At 46.2% G+C, this 19840-nt stretch overlaps 1 protein-coding gene across 1 annotated transcript in view; it reads right to left on the bottom strand.

Annotated features, from left to right (window-relative positions):
• Nucleotides 1–19840, bottom strand: part of CPXM2 (carboxypeptidase X, M14 family member 2) — a 153313-nt gene that overhangs the window by 127850 nt on the left and 5623 nt on the right. Inside the window, exon 2 of the mRNA XM_012453412.3 lies at nt 13525–13623. Within this exon, the coding sequence (XP_012308835.2) occupies nt 13525–13623 (99 nt within the window). The remainder of the gene's footprint in view (nt 1–13524; nt 13624–19840) is intronic.

Genomic DNA, 19840 nt, shown 5'->3' with positions numbered 1-19840 from the left:
CCACGGTCCCGGGCTTGTCTAGGACAGCCAGGAGAGGACCAGGAGTGACCGTCAGACTAGCACAAGACTTTGCAGGAGCAACCTGTGCCTTCTAAGGGCTGAAGGAAAAGAAACTAGGATCTGGAAGCCACTAGCAACTAAATTACAGTCAACAGTCACGGTTGTCAGGTCTCCATATGTAAGCCTGAAAGTCTGAAGTCCCGCTTGCCTCGGCTGATGTCTCCCACCCCCTGCCTACATTCGCCATTGCCCTGCGGAGCTTCCCCGGCAAGCCCCTCACCCAACCCTGCCATTGTAACTATTCTTATGATAATGTAAATACCTCTCACCCAATCCCACCACTGTAACTGAACTTACTCTGCAACACCCCCGCCCACCAAAAAAACTACCCAAACCTATAAAACCAACTCCTATCCCACTGCCCTTTGCTAATGCCCTTTTCAGCCTTAGCCCACCTGCACCCAGGTGAATAAACAGCCATGTTGCTCACACAAAGCCTGTTTGGAAGCTCTCTTCATTCAAATCGTGCATTTTTTCAACAACAGTAATTAAGGCTTTTTTCAGACACATGAGTACTCAGAAAATGTACCCTACTGGCACCATAACCATAGGCCTTTACTGAAAGAACAGCTGGAATCACGCACCCAGAAACATAGACACAAAGGTGTTGGATACAATAAGTTCTGAATTTCTCTTCAAAGAATCAGTATGTCAGTATGTTCAGTTCTTCGTCCTGCATTTTAAAGTTTAACTTCCTTGTAGTTTCAGTAAACAACCTTCTCCACCAGTTCTAATCAGTAGTTCACATCTGTTCCCCCGGTCCCCTGCTCTGTCCTGACTCATCCCGGTCACCTGCTCCGGTCACCTGCTTTGACCTAGGTCACCCTGGCTACCTGCTCTGACCTGCCTGTAACCATCCTTCCTGCCAAACTACCCATCCTGCCCCTCCAGCTCATACCCCTGCTCTCTTTAAAATAGCCAATTGGGATTAGTCTAGACTATGTGGTCTAACCCTAGCCAATAGGGGAATGACACAGCAGTAGGGGCGGCCCCCATCAGGAATAAGTACCCCTTCTCCTTCCTTGTCTAAGTATGCAGTCACCATTGCTCCATCTGTGAGACACAACCTTCTTTAGAAGTAAACTGCCTGGCTGAGAGGATTCATCTTCGAGTGCTATTTCTTTTGTGGCATCGAAATTTTACATATAACAAAGGCAAGCAAACATGTGACTGGCAGGTGCAGCAAACACGGAGGACTGCACAGCTCTTCCCGCAAAATGAGTCCAGAGGACTCTGCCAGCCAAAGAACTCCAAAAGCATGGCAAAGTGAGAATGAGAGGTTACAATTCCATCGACTTTCAATTCTCAAAGAAACATCTGGTCCTGTTCCAAGGACCTGTCAATCACAATCCCACTTCCAAGGACTAGGACTTTTCTCCATCCTTCAGAAAACATTACTGAGGAAGACAAGAGTGATGCATCGATGGCTAAGCAAAATGGAGGAGAAGCAAGCATTTCAAAGCTTAATTTAAATATCTGTAATCAGAAAGTTAAAAAAATCTTTGTTGGAACTGTAACATATTTGTATTACAATGTCAATTGATGATTTAATTACTAGGTTTAAAGAGTGCTTGAAATAAATGGGAAACTCATTGGCAGCTCTTCATCCCCGGGGGTTCCCAGCCAGCCTGCAGGAAAGCGGGCTTCTGCAGTCAATCCCTCAGTGACTCTTGAGCCAATCTGTTCCAACAGCCTCAAGATGAGCTCCCCATTCCTCCCCTAAAACAAACAATTCATCCTTTACCATTAAATCAAGTTTCTGTTGCTTCTAGGAAGAAAAAAAGATCTAATCCTGAGAAGCATGTGGGTGAGGAGAACACAGAAAAAAAGTGTGAAAACACTTCAGGAAAATATTAATTAGAGATCTAAGATGTGTCACAATCTGGAGGAAAGGAGAGTGACAGTCATCCAGGATGAATCTGCTTTTCTCTTAAAGACAGCATGCCTCTCTGAGAACACTCCACACTGAGCAGGGTGTCATCTCCCAGTCCCATCCTTTATTCCTCAGGAGGTGGGCATGGGGTCCCCTGCCTCATTCTACCCCACCCCACACATGCACTGCCTTAGATCTGTCTCTTGCTAGCAGTCTCTGCATTGCAGCTACTTTACAAAAGAGACATTCGCCCTCTGGCACAGATTCATTAGTCCTCCTCATCATCATCATCACCATTTATGCATAGCAACTCTTGAACAAATTGCAAATGTCCATTGCATTTAAGATCATGGTGGCCTTTGTGGTCCAGAAGTTCCAGGGCATGATCAGACTATAGCATAGAAGAAAGAATTCTGAATCTGGCATTGACCCCAACACCCCACCTTCAGTATCCCAAATTTATACAGAGGGTGGGGGACTTTCATGAGTCATGTCACGAGAATTATTTTTAAAATGTAATGATTTGGGGAGCAATAGGGCAAACCTGCAGGTAACTACTGAGAGCCAGACTGGCTAGAGACTCCTGTCATTGAATCTGCACAATGACCCCAAGAGATGGACGTCGTCGCTCCATTTTACACATGAACAAGCTGAGACTCAGGGATGCCGAACACAGTTAAAAAGCCATTAGGTGTCTGAGTTATAAAATCTCAAGTACAAACTTTACACCACCTCTGTCTGACTTGAAAACTCGAGTGTAACACAAATGAAGTTGCTTGGTGGTGTTTGGGGGTCACACCAGGAAAAGAGCTGGAGCCAAGACAGGCATCCGGCACTGGACGAGCAGAGCTCGGAGTCCGAGGCCCATGGCCTGCTCTGATTGCCTCAAGACATGGTGGGCGCTGCCAGAAACAAGCTCACAGCCCTTCTGAACTTTTGCTTTCATTGTGGACTATAAATGGAGTAGCTTCAACTTAACAGAATTCTTCCCTTTGTCTTTCTGAACTTGACGTTCCCTTTGATCAGTGAAGTGTGGAGGCAGTTTCCCAGGGCACTGAAGATCTGTCTGCAGTAGCTCTCTGCCTTTCTCAGACACCACTGGCTTCCCAGAGGGGCAGGGCCTCTCTCTGGATCGTGGGAAGTCTCTGAGCCATTCTCAGCCTTATCTAGTCGTCCTTGGAAAGCTCTTTAACACCCACCACAGCAGAGAGGATCCTCCAGACCCTCATCACTGGGCTCCTCCAGACAGCAGCTCTTACCCCAACTGAGCATCAGAATCTCCCAGGGAACTTAAAGGAAAGGTGCCCTAAACCCTCCCTAGAAACTGATCAATAGGACGCCAAAGGAACACATCACTGGTCTGAAGGATGCCAAAGGAACCCACCACTGGTCTGAAGTTCCCAAGTGATTGTTCTGAGACAACCAGTTTCAGAAGAGAGTCCCTGCAAACCTGGCTGAGGTCTTTTACCTGTGAGGCTATGCAAGCTCTAAGATTTTCTTTCCCAGGCCCCAGTGAGTCCAACAGAGAAAACTCTCAAAGAATTGGGTTCCAGCCCATGATAGCTATAGTGGCTGACATATGGAGTCAGCCCAGAGCCTCAACCTCAAAGGTTTTGACCACCTACCTTCTTCTTAAATGTCCAGCTCAGTGGCTAATTCTGTCTAAAAAGTCTCCCAAGACTTCCTCCCCTGCACTCAACCCTCTCAGGCTACCCACTCCTGCCTTTAGCCTAACCTCCTAGAAAAAGAACTAAAACAGATTTGCAAGAAAAAAATAAACAAACCCATCCAAAAGTGGGTGAAGGATATGAACAGACACTTTTCAAAAGAAGACATATATGAAGCCAACAAACATGAAAAAATTCTGATCATCACTGATTATTAGAGAAATGCAAATCAAAACCACATTGAGATACCACCACAAGCCTGTTAGAATGGCAATCATTAAAAAATCTGGATACAACAGATGCTGGAGAAGATGTGGAGAAATAAGAACACTTTTACACTGTTGGTGGGAGTGTAAACCAGTTCAACCATTGTGGAAGACAGTGTGGTGATTCCTGAAGGACCTAGAAATAGAAATTCCATTTGACCCAGCAATTACTGGGTGTATACCCAAAGGATTATAAATCTTTCTATTATAAAGACACAGGCATATGTATGTTCATTGTGGCACTGTTTACAATAGCAAAGACCAGGAAGCAACCCAAATGCCCATCGACGATAGACTGGACAAGAAAAATGTGGCACATATACATCATGGAATACTATGCAGCTATAAAAAATGATGAGTTTGTGTCCTTTGTAGGGACATGGATGAAACTGGAAACCATCATTCTCAGCAAACTGACACAAGAACAGAAAATCAAACACCACATGTTCTCATTCACCGGCGGATGTTGAACAATGAGAACACAGGGACACAGGGAGGGGAGTATCACACACTGGGGTCTGTTGAGGGGGTCAAGGGAAGGACAGTGGGGGGTGGGAGGTTGGGGAAGGATAACATGGGGAGAAATGTCAGATGTAGGTGACGGGGGGGATGGAGGCAGCAAACCACATTGCCATGTGTGTACCTATGCAACAATCCTGCATGATCTGCACAGGTACCCCAGAACCTAAAGTACAATAAAAAAATAAAAGAAAGAAAAAGAGTACACTGTTACCTGGTAGTGTAGTCTGTCTCCCTGAACAGGCTGTGAGCCTCTAGATCAGCAACGACAAGTTTTCATCCTTGAATTCCCAATGCCCAACCAATGTTTCCAAATAAATGGATGAATTTGCATTGCGATCCAATATAACTGATAATCCCTATGTCTGCATCATCATGGAAAACTAACACTGTTCTTTATACATTGCTTATAAGGCTCAAAAAAAGGCATTATTGATTCAAAAGAGTGTTTCTTAACCCTCAAGCACTTGCTTATTATCATCTTCATGAATTTTTCCACATCCATGTACCACCTGCACTATTATTTCCTTGATGTTTCTATTTAAATCAAATTAGTTTAATGAAAATATGTTCCTATAAAAGGAAGCTTTATCACTAGAAGACAATATGAAAATATCTTCATGACCTTGGGGTGGGTAAAAAACATGCTCATCACAAAGCAAAAAGTACTGACCACAACAAAAAATATTGATGATCGGTTTATATTAAATTTGAGAGCATTTATTATTCAAAAGCCACCTCCATTAGAGTTAAAAGTGAGCCAAGAAGTGGGAAAAGACATTCACTATGCATGTATCTGATACAAGACTCATATTCACTGTATTTTCAAGAAAACAAACAAACAAAAACCCTCCTATAAATCAACAAGAAAAGCAACAGGGAAAATAACTGAGCACATATTCACAAATGAGGTTATCCTAATGGTAAGTAAGCATTAGTGGTTAGTCATCAGGAAAATGAAAATTAAGACCACAATGAGATGTCAGTATATACCCACCAATATGAATAAAATAAAGACTGACAATATCAAATGTTGGTGAGGATATGAAGCAACTAGAACTTTCATTCACTGCTGGTAGAAGTGTTCACCGCTACAATCAATTTGGAAAAATCTCCAGCAGCACTTAGTCATACACTATGATCCAGCAATTCTTATAGGTATACATGCAACAAAAAATACACTCATATATACACCAAAAAACTTATTTGAGAATGGTCCTAACAGCACCATTTTTAATAGCCAAAAACTGAAAACAATCCACATGCCCATCAACAAGGGAATGAATAAATAACCTGCAGTACAGTCATGCACTAGAATACTATAAATCAATAAAAATAAATACTATATACAACAACACAGATAAATCTCATAAACGTAATATTGAGCAAAATAAGTCAGACCCCAAAGAGCATACAATGTATGATCCTATGAATATTAAGTTCAAAACAGGCAAAGTTGTATCTGATAGTGGTTATTTTTGAGGAGAAGCAGGAGTAATGGTTACTGACTGGGAGTAGAAGGGAAGCCTGAAATTGAGACCTCAGAAGAACAACAATATATAAAAGACAAAAGGCTGCTAGAAACCAGAAACTCTTCCGTATTAGAGGTTCTGCATTTTGAGCTAGTCAACATTATAGATCTGAGAAAAGGCTTAGACTGCCCCTCCTGGAGAAAATCTGGCTGAATCTTGCCTCATTCAAAAATGAATAAAGAACGATCACTAATGTTCAGTCTGTGAGGAACAAAAAATTCCACCAAAAGAACATTGAAGGAGGCACACCATCCAAAGCACTCAGAGAAATAATGTGACCTCGAAAATAACTTGATATGATAGCTAGGAAAATATTTTACACAGACACTGTTTATCCTGTGTATAATCCAAGAGTCATGGCCTCTACTTGCCATAAAAAAAAAGAATGCTAAAGAAAAGGATAAACAGAAAAATATTTTAAATAAGGCAAAATAGCAAGAAAACTAAAACTGCAAAAGCAGAATTAAAACCCACAAGGAAGGTCTATTCCTTGTGAACAGGGGTCTTTGCCAACACAGTAAAGAAAAATAAATAAAAGTATAAGAATTGAAAAGGAAAAAACAAAATTGTCATTACTTCATATACATTATGATTTTGTACTCAAATATCAATACATAATAAGAGTTTAACAAGAATGCTGAATATAATAATCAACATACAAAAATTAACTATACACCTGTAGTCTAGCAATAAATAGTAGAATATTGAAATTAAAAGTATCACAGAATAGCAAGCATCAAAGAATAAATCTATTAAAAGACATATAAGACCTCTAGAGATAAATTTTTACAAGTGATATTAAAGAAGGTCTAGTAAGTGGAGAGATATACCATATTCATGGATTAGAAGAGTCAATGTTGTAAATGTGTTCATTCTCCCAAATTGATTCATAAAATCAATGCAAATCTAAATCAAAATTCCAAGAGCGTTTTTGCAGAACTTGACTAGCTGATGAAATTTGTGCATGTATATTTACAAGTACACACAATGGGTCAAGAATGAACAAAACATTTAAAGAAGAGTGGGTCCTGCTCTACCAGATATCAAGATTTGTTATAAAGCTACAGTAATTAAGAAATTGAGATATTTCAAGCATGAGTAGAAAAATGAATTAATGATAAAGAACAGTAAGCCTGAAAATAAAACCAGGCATATATGGATACTTGATATCCAACACACAGGTGGCACTGCAAAATAGTAAAGAAGCAATCTCTTTTTCATTTGGTATTTAGTACTTATCTTAGTCTACTCAAGTTGTTGTACCAGATTATAAACAACAGAAATTTATTTCTCATATTTCTTTTTTCTTTAATTCTTTTTTTTTTTTTTTTGAAACAGAGTCTCACTCTGTAGCCCAAGCTGGAGTGCAGTGGCATGACCTTGACTCACTGCAACCTCTACCTCATCACCTCAAGCAAATCTCATGCCTCAGCCTCCCAAGTGGCTGGGACTACAGGCATGCATCGCCACACCTGGCTAATTTTCTGTATTTTAGTAGAGACGGGGTTTCACCATGTTGCCCAGGGTAGTCTCAAACTACTGAGCTCAGGCAATCCACCTGCCTTGGCCTCCCAAAGTGCAGGGATTATAGGAGTGAGCCACTGTACTCAACTTATTTCTCACATTTCTGAAAGCTGAGAAGCCCAAGATCAAGGCACCGACAGATTCAGTGTCTGATGAGGGCCTAGTTCATAGACAGTGGCTATCTTCTCCCTGTGTCCTAACATGGAGGAAAGGGTAAGGGAGCTCTTGGGCGTCTCTTTTATAAGAGCACTAATCCCATTCATGAGAATTCCACCCTCATGATCTATTCACTCCCCCTACACAGACACAAAGGTCCCACCCTCAAATACCATCACCTTGTAAATTACCATTTCAACATACAAATGTTGTGGGGACATGATCAGTTTATAGCATGTGTTTACTGCTTTCATAGTCAACTGTTTAATAAGCCAGAAAAGAAATCTACTTTCAGCACAAGAACAACTTCCACCACAAGTGGTTTAAATGCCAATTTTTTTGTAAAGTTTTAGGGCATAACATGGCAAATTTGGTTTTCTGTTAAATCCATCCCAGTGTCAGTAATACAGAATAAAGAAGATTTCATCACAGAAGCTTTGAGAAGATGGAAACAAGATAGGTCGCAGTATGCCAAGAACAAATTCCCCAAGAGCAACAGAAGCACATGTGCTAACCTTTGTCATGGAGATTCAAAGGAGGTACAGCCCTAAAATGTCTCCCCTGTAAATGGACCAGTGTGTACTTGGTCAATAAGAACCACTCTTGGGGTCAAGTAGCTGATACAAATGAAGGAAATCTCATGCGGCCTATGGGTGCTACCTAGCACATCAGAGTTCTGTCCCCTAAACCCTTGTCTGGGAAGTATTTCTAGGCTGGCAAGTCCACTGTTGGCTCTTGTTTCAGATCAAGGTTTCTGAAGCCTAGAGCTGCAGACTGGCCACACTGCTCATGTGGTGTTCATAAACACACTCAGTTTACAAACATGTCTCGTATAGGCTACAGCCAGCCCAGAACCCCTAATCAAATCCAGTGAAGGCCCTGCCACAAAACCATCACTGGAAGAACAAAATAAAACTCTCCACATTGTAAAGGAATGCTATAAAATCCTTCAAAGGCACATGTTTCATTTTAGAGACTAAAGAATAACTTTTTAGGCATGTTTGAGATGGAGCAGAAAGTGGAAAACAGCAAGGAGCCAGGGCACCTTTGGTTTCCCAGTGCCCACATTTCTTGGGCTTCCTAACCACGGTCTGTCAAAAGGGGTGTGACTATGTCCCAATTCTGGCCCCTCACCTCCCCTGTCACTCCCCCAAGAGTCTGAAATACAGGTGTGGCAGTTTATCATGTCTACTATGTCAGTAAAATCCTCCAGAACTGGGGGTCTGGAAATAGCCCCATCACCCTCACCAGCTGTGCCAGATACCAACGAGAAACACCCAACTTAGCCCCAGGGAACTGTCTGGTTATGTAATGAAGAGAAGAGGTTTATAAGAAGAGCCTGTATGAAAAACCAAACCGTCTGTGATGCAGTGAAAAACCCTCAAGCTTAAAACACACAAATATACATTACACTGGCCAATCCCCCAAGTATGGTGCCTGATTGAGGCCTCAAATCTCATCCAGCCAAGGCACGAGGGAGACGCATCAAGCCATCTTACATTCACCAACATCTAACAAAGAAACCATTCTACTTCCATCTTGGTAGGACATCATTCTTTTTTTTTTTTTTCTTTTTTGTAAGATGGAGTCTCACTCTGTCACCCAGGCTGGAGTGCAATGGCATGATCTCAGCTCACTGCAACCTCCGCCTCCCAGGTTCAAGTGATTCTCCTGCCTCAGCCTCCCAAGAAACTGGGATTGCAAGTGTGTGCCACCACGCCCAGCTAATTTTTTTTATTTTTAGTAGAGACAGGGTTTCACCATGTTGGCCAGGCTGGTCTCGAACTCCTGACCTCAGGTGATCCGCCAGCCTCAGCCTCCCAAAATGCTGGGATTACAGGCATGAGCCACCGCACCTGGCTGATTATGTTTCTTTTCTACAGATCTTGCTCTAAGAACTGAAATCAAAGGCCACTTCCTTGAAAGAGCCAGATGCTATTCTGGGTCATAGAGAACTCATCTAAGCATTGTAGAGCACCATGATGCTGGCTCTGCCACAATGTGGGTACTCAACAAACAGGTTTGCCATCGTCAAGTGCCGCTACCAACACTGGGTCTACCCAGAGATGAATCAGACAGGGCGACTGCTCATAAGCATTTACAGGCTTTCAGAACCAAAGAGCTGTGCACAGGAATCACTGTGATACAAGAAAGAGGGAACCAGGACCATGAGGAAGAAGCATAGGAAACTCAAGAGAGGTGATCAGAGGAGGCTTCCTGGAAGTGGGATTTGCAGAGCACTGAACTTTTAAGGCAGAGGTTGACAAACCACAGCCCATGTAAAGGTCAAATACAGCCCACCTCCTGTTTCTTTATGATCTGTGAAATAAGAATAAATTGTAAATATTTTAAGGGTTACATTTTAAATTATTATGTAAGCACTTATGTAATATCCTTGATTTTGCCTCTCAGCTACTAAAGCATGAAATATTTTTACAATCTGATCCTTTAAAGAAGTTTGCCAGCCCGTGTTCTAAGGCACACAAAAAAAAATCTCAAGATGGTAAATTAAAATCATAGCTAATGTTTGCTGAGAGGTTACTGTGTGCTATGGATGCTACACTGTGCAGACATTATTTAATCTTCACAATATGCCTATAAGGGTAATATTATTCCCACTTCACAGAAGAGGAACCTGATTCATAGAGAAGTTAGTAACTTGTCCAGAGTCTGGCAGCCAGAGTCAGTAATTTTCCAGAGTCTCAAGTGTAAGTCTGATCCCAAAGCTGTCCTCTCAATCCCCAACTTTGATGCTTGTCCAATTCTCAATAGAGAGAACATGTAAGCAGAGCCTTAAAGCTCAGGACACATGTAAAAAACAAGCCCTCTTCTGGCTGGAACAAAAGGAAGCAGAGGCCAGAAATGGTCAAATTATGGCAGGAATTGCCAAGTAGAGAATAATTCTGCAATTAATGCATGGTAAATAACATGGCATAAGATAATTTCATTGCAACAAAAGCTGTTTATAGTAGCAAAAAATTGAAAACAACATAAATGTCTATTATTAGGTGGTTATATTATGGAACACCATGCAACCTTGGAAAAAACAAAAGTCATTCTTCATCTTCATTGTATTGGTCAGCTACTGCTGTATAACAAACAACACCAAACTCTTAATGGCACACAATTAGCATTTACTTTCAGGTGTGTGTAGATCAGTTGAGTTCAGCTGGGTAGCTCTGGGTTGCTGGTTGGACCCACATCTATTCCACTCATTGCTCAGCCTCCTAGGACCAGTAGTCTAAGTATGCACACTCTTGTTGTGGAGATGCAAGAGGCCCCAGAGGCAAATGGAAACAACCATGGGCTTGAGTCATGGGCTCAGAACTGACACATGACCCCTTCACCTTCATCTGTTAGCCTAAACAAGGCTCACGGACCAGCCCAAAGCCAAGGGACTTCCAGCTTTGGTAAAAGGAACTAAAGAGTTACACAGCAAAGGGCGCAGACATGAGAAGAGGTGAAGAATTAGTTAGAACGATGACTCAACTAACTTCTTAAAGTATTACAAAACATCTAAAATGGATTTGGATCCTTGCCACAGCTGATACTACTCCTTAGTCACAGTGACAGCCACGTACATTTTCTCTTTCTCAAAAGCCAAAGTTGCCTAAGGGTGACTTCCACATCTGAGATGAGCCCTTTAATCCCATCCATCCTCAAAACTCAATGTGGTTAACATTGTCTGTACTGCCCATCACATTGCAAATGAAGTGGCTGACATCCGCTCTGCCCACCACCTTGAACATGATGTAGCTGTCACGTGCACCACCGCAACATTCTGCCGCATTGCCCTCAAGTCCCCCAGTGCAACCCGAGGAGATGCTGAAAGGAGGGTTCTGAGAACGCCCCGTTCTGCACCTGAGGCCACACCTTGCTTGCTCAGGTGCCTGACTCTAGGCCCGTGTTCCTAACGGCCACGCCACCCTGCCACATGTGCCCTCCTCCATGGCCACCATCTGTAAGTTGCATGTCAGAGATCTCCCCAGCTGCTTTTCCCCTCTGAGGTTATCCTCAACCCTTCCTTTTTTTTTTTCAGTAAAAAAAGTTTCATAGGCTAAAATCACATTTAGGGCATTCAATAAACCAGAGCCATAATGACTGCCTGTGAGACCAGTAAGCCCAACCTGACAGAGCTTTGAGGCCAAGGCCTGGGGAGCAATCCTGGGTGGGCAGGTGGGGAGGGGTGTACCCATGGCAGAAAAGGAGGCAAATTCAGGTGTAGGGGTGTGTGTGTGTGTGTGTGTGTGTGTGTGTGTGTGTGTGTGTGTGTGTGTGTGTGTGTGTGTTTATAATGGAATCTTCAAAAATCTTTCTGAAAATGTCTCCCCAAAGTTTTAAGAACTTCCAATTCTGGTAATAGAGAACAAAGATAATCCAAACCAACCCTTCTGCTGAAGCTACTAAAAACAACCTGAGCAAAATATGTTTAAAAGCACTTAAACATTAACAAGGCAGTGAAGAAGTACCAGGATCCGATCTGATGGCAGCAAGACCCAGGAAGGCGAGGCCAGCTCTCAAAGCCACGTCAGCCCTGTGGCATTTGTAATCCTGAAGAAACAGCTGGTGTTTTATCAGTCTGCTTGGGCACAAAATGTCCAAGGCCCACTCAAGATGAGGAGTCCTATTACCCACCATTTAGAGAAGACCCCAATGGACAACACTGTCAGGGTCAACCAGCAGAAACACAGCCCCGGCGTGCACTGCACAGAACGCACTCTCCCTGTCCAGTGAGTCCTCTCCATGGGCAATGGGTGGAGTGTGTGCCTGCCCACTTTAAGAAGGAACATACTTTACATTTGGTGAGTGACTGCAGAAGGTCGTTGCTGACTTCTGTTTTCACTTGAGGAGGCACTATTAGTCATCTCTACGATCGCTCTGATGGCGAGTTCTTGGTTAGAAACACCGCGCCAAATCATTACACTGTGCCTAAGGAAACGCGTACTTCCATCTGTGACAATCAACTCTGTGACGTGGCTCACGGACCCACACGGCAGCTGAAAACCAGTCCTGCCTCTGTAAATGCGAAGTTGTGAAACGCATCATTTATTTTAAGCAGTATACTGCTAAGTAAAAAGTCTAGAATCAGAAAATCTTGGGTTCAAATCCCCCTGTTTTACAACGTAGAGGCTGCATAACCCTCAGTAAATTATGTCTCATTTTCCTAATCTGTAAAATATGGATAATAATGATAATAACAATACCCACAATAGTCAGAGGGGCACTAGGGGATGTCAAATACTCAGCCAAGTGCCTGGCTACCACGTAAGTGCTTAATAAATAGCTATTATTACTAATTTTAGCAGAAATGTGTTCCTGGTTACCACAGTTTAGAATAATAATGATACAATAATAATAATGGTAGTGATTAATAGTAATAGTTATAGCTCACGGGCCAGAGATTGTTCATGAGTCTCAAACTAACATCTGTGAACGTTCCAAGGTGAGTAATTAAAGGTGCACTATATTCACGTGACTGTGAGATGCCGGCCTAGCACTGCATATTTTGCAAGTAGATTTGATCTCTGACCCCAGAGGCTCTTGGGTCAGGTTGAGAGATAAGAAATACACAGCCAAGGCCATGGGCAGCTAAGAGGTCCCACAAGAAAGGAAATGAGGCTGTCTTTGAGGAGAGGGAGGTGGGAAAAGCAACCAAGGGCTCCAGGAAATTCAAAACTGACTTCAGTTGAATCAATCGGGAAAATCTGGCTGTGAGTTGTGAGGCAGTGCACAAGTGTGAATGCGGCACAGGAGCTGCCGTGGATGTCCTCGCCCCCGCACCATGCATCGGAATAGACAGCAGGCCCCAGGCAGCCCCACACTCAGGGAATCTGTAGTCAGGCTGCTGCGCTGGGGGCCTGCACCTGCCCACGCTCCCTGAACAGGGGCTAGGACTGGGGTAGGGGCTCTCCAAGAGCCTCACTTACTCTCTCTGACATCTTCATGGGCCACACGGACTTGGTGATCATCACTGGCAGCCTTCTCGGAGCTCCTGGTTTTCATGCCTTTTTTGTTGCTCTTTTTACCTAAAAGGGGAGAGAGATATGCCTTTACTTTCACATATGTCAGGGCTGGTTCAGGATGCTAAGAGCTTGACTGTCCTCTCCTGCACAGCAGCCATCTCTCCTTCTGCTCCCGTGTCCCTAAAGATGGTGTCTTGGACTTTGAGGGGTCTCTGGTTAAAGGAAAGGAAGAGTGTTATTAGAAACATCCAGGAAAATAAACACTCCTAATAAAAACAATGTACACCTGCAGGTTGTTACTATTATAAGACTGAAGGATGCTTTGGGATAGTATATTTGACTCTCACTGAGGCCCAGAGACATCATTTGTAGTTTCTGGAACGGGAAGTGGAGCCTCAGACTTGTGATCCCAGAGCTAGCATTTTCCACCCTGCTGGGCTTCTCCCACCTAACTCTCTCCCAGGCCCTGGCTTGGTACCTGTGGGTAAGGATGCTGCACCTCTTTGGGGAGCCTCCTTGGCATAGCCCGCGACACCTGCCTGCCATGCTCCTGCTGGCCCCTTGGCTCCTTCTCACGCTGCAGTCCCTCTCCGTGCTCCAGCAACACTGGCTTCCGTTCAGCCTTCAGTTCATGCTTCTTTCCCATCAGAACTTTGTGCTACGTTGTTCCTCCTCCTGGAGTGCCGCTCCCTTCACTTTCAAGCTAATTAGCTCCTACTGATCCTGCAAATCTTAGCTCCGGCATTGCCTCCTTAAACTGGCTTTCCTGACCTCCCCACTAAATCAAACCCACCTTGATGGATGTTGACAGCACCTGTTTCAGATCAGGTTGCCTCTAGGCAGAGCCTAGGTTTAGATGCACAAGATGTATTGAGGGAGAAGGGGAGGAAGGGAAGCAGGATGGTATTGGGAAAGGAGCTAAGCAAGGCTGTGATCTCAGCCAGAGTCAGGCTCAGCCTATCCCACAGGAGCTCTGGAGGAGCAATTGCACACAGGGTTGTCCTGACTTAGGACAAGGAGCTGTCATTTCTACTGCAGTTGGCCTCTGGCTACAGTCTGATCAGCCTGAGAGTGGGAGATATAGCCTTCCAAGGGCCCTTCTGCAGAGGTGGAAGCAGGTGTGAGCTACCTGCAGTGGAGACTCCTGGTACCTAGGGGCTGTGTGTCCCTGTGGGTAAAGAAGACCTGGGCAGGGCACTGGCAGCCGCACCACAGCTCTGCACCTGTCCTGAGTGGCAGCATCCCAGCGGTAATGGGACGTGTCTGTTGATGAGGACAGGGATAACGTCTGGCTTGGCTCACTGCTCTGACTCCAGAGTCTGGGACTTAGGAGGCTGCGACGAATGAATGAATGCATGAATGAACAAATGAATCAGTCAGTGAGTGACCAAACAGAAACAAGAGGCGGGACAGGTCTGCGGAGAAAGAAACGTAGCTTGAACTTTAAAAGCCAGTTGAAATACCAAAACGAGCTGGTGGATTCTGCCAATAATGAAATCATTTCTGACTATTCTACAGCCATCCCCTAAAAGAACTCTTATTAAGAAAACCTTAAATCTTCAAGAAATTCAAGTAGTATCTTGGGCCCAGCCAAAGGAAACCCCCTTTTTGTTATATTCTTGGGTGGGGCCTGCTGGAAGTATCTTTCATTTTCATGTAAGCTGAAAGAAAATAAAAGTAATTAGGCGCCTCATTAGCGTCTAGAAGCCAATTAACTGAAACTTCCCTAAAGGCCAGAGGAGGAAGGTGAGTCAGAGCTGGACCCACATCTCCGCCCGATGCTGCCTCGGCCAGTGTCCTGCGTCTGTGGGCGGGAGCATCCCAGCTGGTGGGAAAACCATGGAAGAAAGCCACCTCCACTGGAGCCTGCCCAGGGCTCCATAAAGGGCTTAGTGGGGCCACAAAATCAGGAGTGTAACTTTTGATAAGGCTGAGTTGGATTTTGCGGAAACATGGGATGTTTTAAGAAAAGAAAGGAAAAAAGTTTCACAAAATATGTGAGAAAAAAGCCAAAGTTCTGGAAAATAACACCCTCTTCCAGCCTGCCCCAGAAGATGGTGTTCACAGCAGGCTTCCTCACCCTGGGCCACCTCCCTTGGGCCTCCATGGGACAGGGAGGGAGAGTAGGAGCCAGGCAGCCCTCAACACCACGGCCTGGGCAGCTCCCAACACTACAGCCTGGGTAACTCCCAACACCATGGCCTGGGTAACTCCCAACACCATGGCCTGGGCAGGTCCCAACACCATGGCCTGGGTAACTCCCAACACCATGACCTGGGCAGCTTCCAATGTCATGGTCTGGGCAGCTCCCAACACCATGGCCTGGGTAACTCCCAACACCATGGCCTGGGTAACTCCCAACACCATGGTCTGGGCAGCTTCCAATGTCATGGCCTGGGCAGCTCCCAACACCATGGCCTGGGTAGCTCCCAACATCATGGCCTGGGCAGCTTCCAATGTCATGGCCTGGGCAGCTCCCAACACCATGGCCTGGGTAACTCCCAACACCACGGCCTGGGCAGCTCCCAACGCCACAGCCTGGGCAGCTCCCAACACCATGGCCTGGGCAGCTCCCAACACCACGGCCTGGGCAGCTCCCAACACCATGGCCTGGGCAGCTCCCAACACCACGGCCTGGGCAGCTCCCAACACCATGGCCTGGGTAGCCCCTGGGTAGCTCCCAACACCATGGCCTGGGCAGCTCCCAACACCACGGCCTGGGTAACTCCCAACACCATGGCCTGGGTAACTCCCAACACCATGGCCTGGGCAGCTCCCAACACCATGGCCTGGGCAGCTCCCAACACTATGGCCTGGGTAACTCCCAACACTATGGCCTGGGCAGCTCCCAACACCACGGCCTAGGCAGCTCCCAACACCATGGCCTGGGTAGCTCCCAACACCATGGCCTGGGTAACTCCCAACACTATGGCCTGGGCAGCCCTCAACACTATGGCCTGGGTAGCTCCCAACACCATGGCCTGGGTAACTCCCAACACTATGGCCTGGGCAGCTTCCAATGTCATGGCCTGGGCAGCTCCCAACACCATGGCCCGGGCAACTCCCTGCCCCCAACCCAACCATAACACCATGGCCTGGCAAGCCCACACCACCACAGCCTGGGCAGCCCCCACACCACAACACGATGGCCCAGGCAGCTTCTAATACCATGACTTAGGCAACCCCCTGCCAACAATATACCATGTCCCAGGCAGTCCCCACACCACAGCCTGGGCAGCTCTCAATACCACGGCTTGGGCAGACCCTACACCATGGCCCTGCCAGCCCCCATACCACAACACCATGGCCCAGGTACCCGAGACCCAGGCAGATTCAGGCCTATGAGGAAAAGGCTCCGCTCAGCTCTAGGACTCCAGTGAAAGTCTGGATGCCAGGCAAAGGTCCTGCTACACTGAGAGTGTGACTCCCCTGGCAGGGGAATGGGGAGTGGGATCAACATGTGTGAACAGACTCCCTGAAGGGAGTGGCTGATGGGGCTGAGACAGCAGGCGGGGGCCCAGCGCCTTCGCTGGGGAGGAGGCAGCTGACAGTTGGAAGCACAGGCCTGAGGGCCTGGTTCCAGTCTGGGGTGCTGTCACATCTGCCCCTGCACCCCCAGGTGTGTCCTGGAATGACCTCGTCACCTCTCTGTGCTTCAGTTCCCTCATCAGTGAAAGGAGAAGGTAACAGTACCTGCCACAGCAAAACTACCAGCAGGAAACAGAAACGCTGCCTGAAGCGCTTAGGGCGGCCCTAGCCTGCACCTGGCCTGCACCTGGCCTGTACCTGGCCTGCACCTGGCCTGCACCTGGCCTGCACCTGGCCTGCAGCCTCACTGAGCAAGGCCTCCATCTTCTCACCCACCACAAAGAGCGATTCCAGTTGCTAGAGGAATAACAGCTAATATGCGTAGCATGGTACAAAATTTACAAGGCATTTCACATAGATTCTAACAGGGTCTTATGTACATCACTTTTTAGATGGGGACACAGATGCTCAGAGGGGAGAAGGGAGCTGCCCAAGGTCACAGACAGAGCCTGGAGGAGACAGAGCTGGAGACTGACTCCAAATCCGAGCCCTTCACGGACAGCATACAGGCCTCCCCTTCATAGCCCCTTCCTCTCTCATAACAAGAAAGGCAGCATATGGTCCATGCAGATGAAAGAAAGCAAAATGGAAACAGTGTGCAGGAAGGAGCCAGGACGGAGCCAGCATCTCCATCTGGGCCGCGTGACAAAACCGAATTCCTTAAAAGTAGCAAACTGAATTGCCAATGCGGGCCACATGATCTATTCTGGTCTAAAGTGATAAATATAATTCTTGGTTAATAAAGAACTATTTTTCCCCTCACTATACAAAGAGCTTACAGTAGCAACCCCCCAGAAGCAGAAAAAAATAAATGCTTTGCTACAATTTTGCATTTTCCCCAGGAAATTCCAGTCCAACAGGCTCTGCATTCCTATAGTGAAGGACCTGGCCCAGGGCTCTGAGGTCCTTGCCTGCTTCTGCTTAAGGAACCCACATCAGGAGAAAGAAATGCCCGAAGAGGTTCTCTGGGACTCCCCAGAATCGAGGCCTCAAGGCTAAATCAGCACAAACACACCAGATCTGCTGGGAACCCTCACACAGGGAGAGCCAGGAGAACTTCACAGATGAACATGAAAATCTAAACAAAAGCAGTGAGAAATGCCTGCTCTGCACGATGTTGGCAGGCAAAGGCCATGATACAGGGAGGAACCGCCTGCACCCTTATCCAATTCTGAGGACAGGAAACTCCCAGAGGAAACAAGCATCCAGGGGATCAGTGGTCCCGAAGGGTGAGTTGAGCAGTGGTCTGATGCACTGGCTTCCATCCATCTCAGTGATCTCAATGGCAACTGTAAAGAGGCTGTGGGCTGGACATAGAGGTACTTGAGAAACTCTCTTAAGAACTTTTTACCAAGCCTAGACCAAAATCAATCAAACAGTCCATCAAAATCCCACGGCCCATCTCTCTCTCTCTCTCTCTCTCTGTCTCTCTCTACATTGTGTCTTCTCTGGGAAACCTGCCTGGTGAGTTCCATCCTCCTCTGGGCCAGACTTTCATACAGAAGACCTGGTCTCAGATCTGGGCATAAGGAACAGTGGGCTTGGCTGGGGTAGCAGTGCCCTGTGGTCCCCCACTCCCACCCTCTGTGCAGCCAGCAGCCGCCTTTCTGACTTGCCACCAAATAGAGTCCTTTGTCTTTAAAGAGACACCCCGGTAACAGCAGCAGGTGGGTATGTGCAGACACTGTGCAGGGAGCTGTTGGTACCTGCCAGTCTCATTTTAGAGTCCACCTGGAAACAGAGCCTGAGACAAGAAGGCCTTGGGCACAGTGCTGTAATCTGGGAGGAGACTTCAAGTAGCACAGGTGAAAAGCTGAAGGGGAAACACCGTAACTCAGGCTGTGTTGTCTGGCAGGACTCAATGGGGACTCAACCTGGCTGGGGACTCGGGGTGGGGAGATGCCTCTGAGCTGCCCCTCCAGAGGCTGGAAGGCTGGGAGGCTAGGCATTGACCCATCCAATCGCACACCTCCTCTAAAAGCTTGGGTTATTAATTGTTCCCATGCCACAGTGAGGAATTGAGGCTTGGAGAAGTCAGAAATGCCCATGAGTGGGAGAACCAGAGATCTCAGCTCTCTCTTAATCCTGAAAAAACTTACCACGGAGCACCTACCTGTGCCTAGCATGAACAAGGCATTCATACAAGTCTGTGAAATCAGACTTAAATTAATATTTGAAGGTGTCTGTGCCATGCCAACCATCCTATGATGCCCAATGAGTAGCCAGCTGGCTGCCAGCCAGATGTAGATACCAACACTTCCAGTGGCCATCCAAAGAAACCCTAATTTCCTAGGTTTTGTGATCCCAGAGTGGCAGCTGCAATGGCTGGGGCCTGAAGGGGCCATAAAAGGCAGAGCCACTGCTGGAGATGCCCAGCCTGAGAGCTCAGGCTCCCTGGACTCTCAGGGACATCCAGAGAAAACCCCCACCTCAAAAGTCAAGGCTCCAGGGCCAGGCTGCCATTGTCCCCACACTAAAGGTACCATGAGCACCTTGATGCCATGGACACTTGGGGCATACAGGAAAACACAGTGGCTATTTTTAAGAACCATCAGGCCAACTTCCCCAAACGTGGGAGTGTCCTCCTTTATTATCCATGCACGCGCCCCGGTTTCTGGAATCTTGGGCACAGGCAAGAGGAAATTTGCCAGCATTAATAGTTGACTTTGGAAAGCATTTTGGAAACAGAGGT

This window comes from Aotus nancymaae, unplaced genomic scaffold, assembly GCF_030222135.1.
Source record: "Aotus nancymaae isolate 86718 unplaced genomic scaffold, 86718_ANA_hifiasm-v0.15.2.pri h1tg000010l, whole genome shotgun sequence".
NCBI lineage: Eukaryota > Metazoa > Chordata > Mammalia > Primates > Aotidae > Aotus > Aotus nancymaae.
Note: the sequence above shows the minus strand (reverse complement) of the source record. Positions and strands in the feature narration are given on the sequence as shown.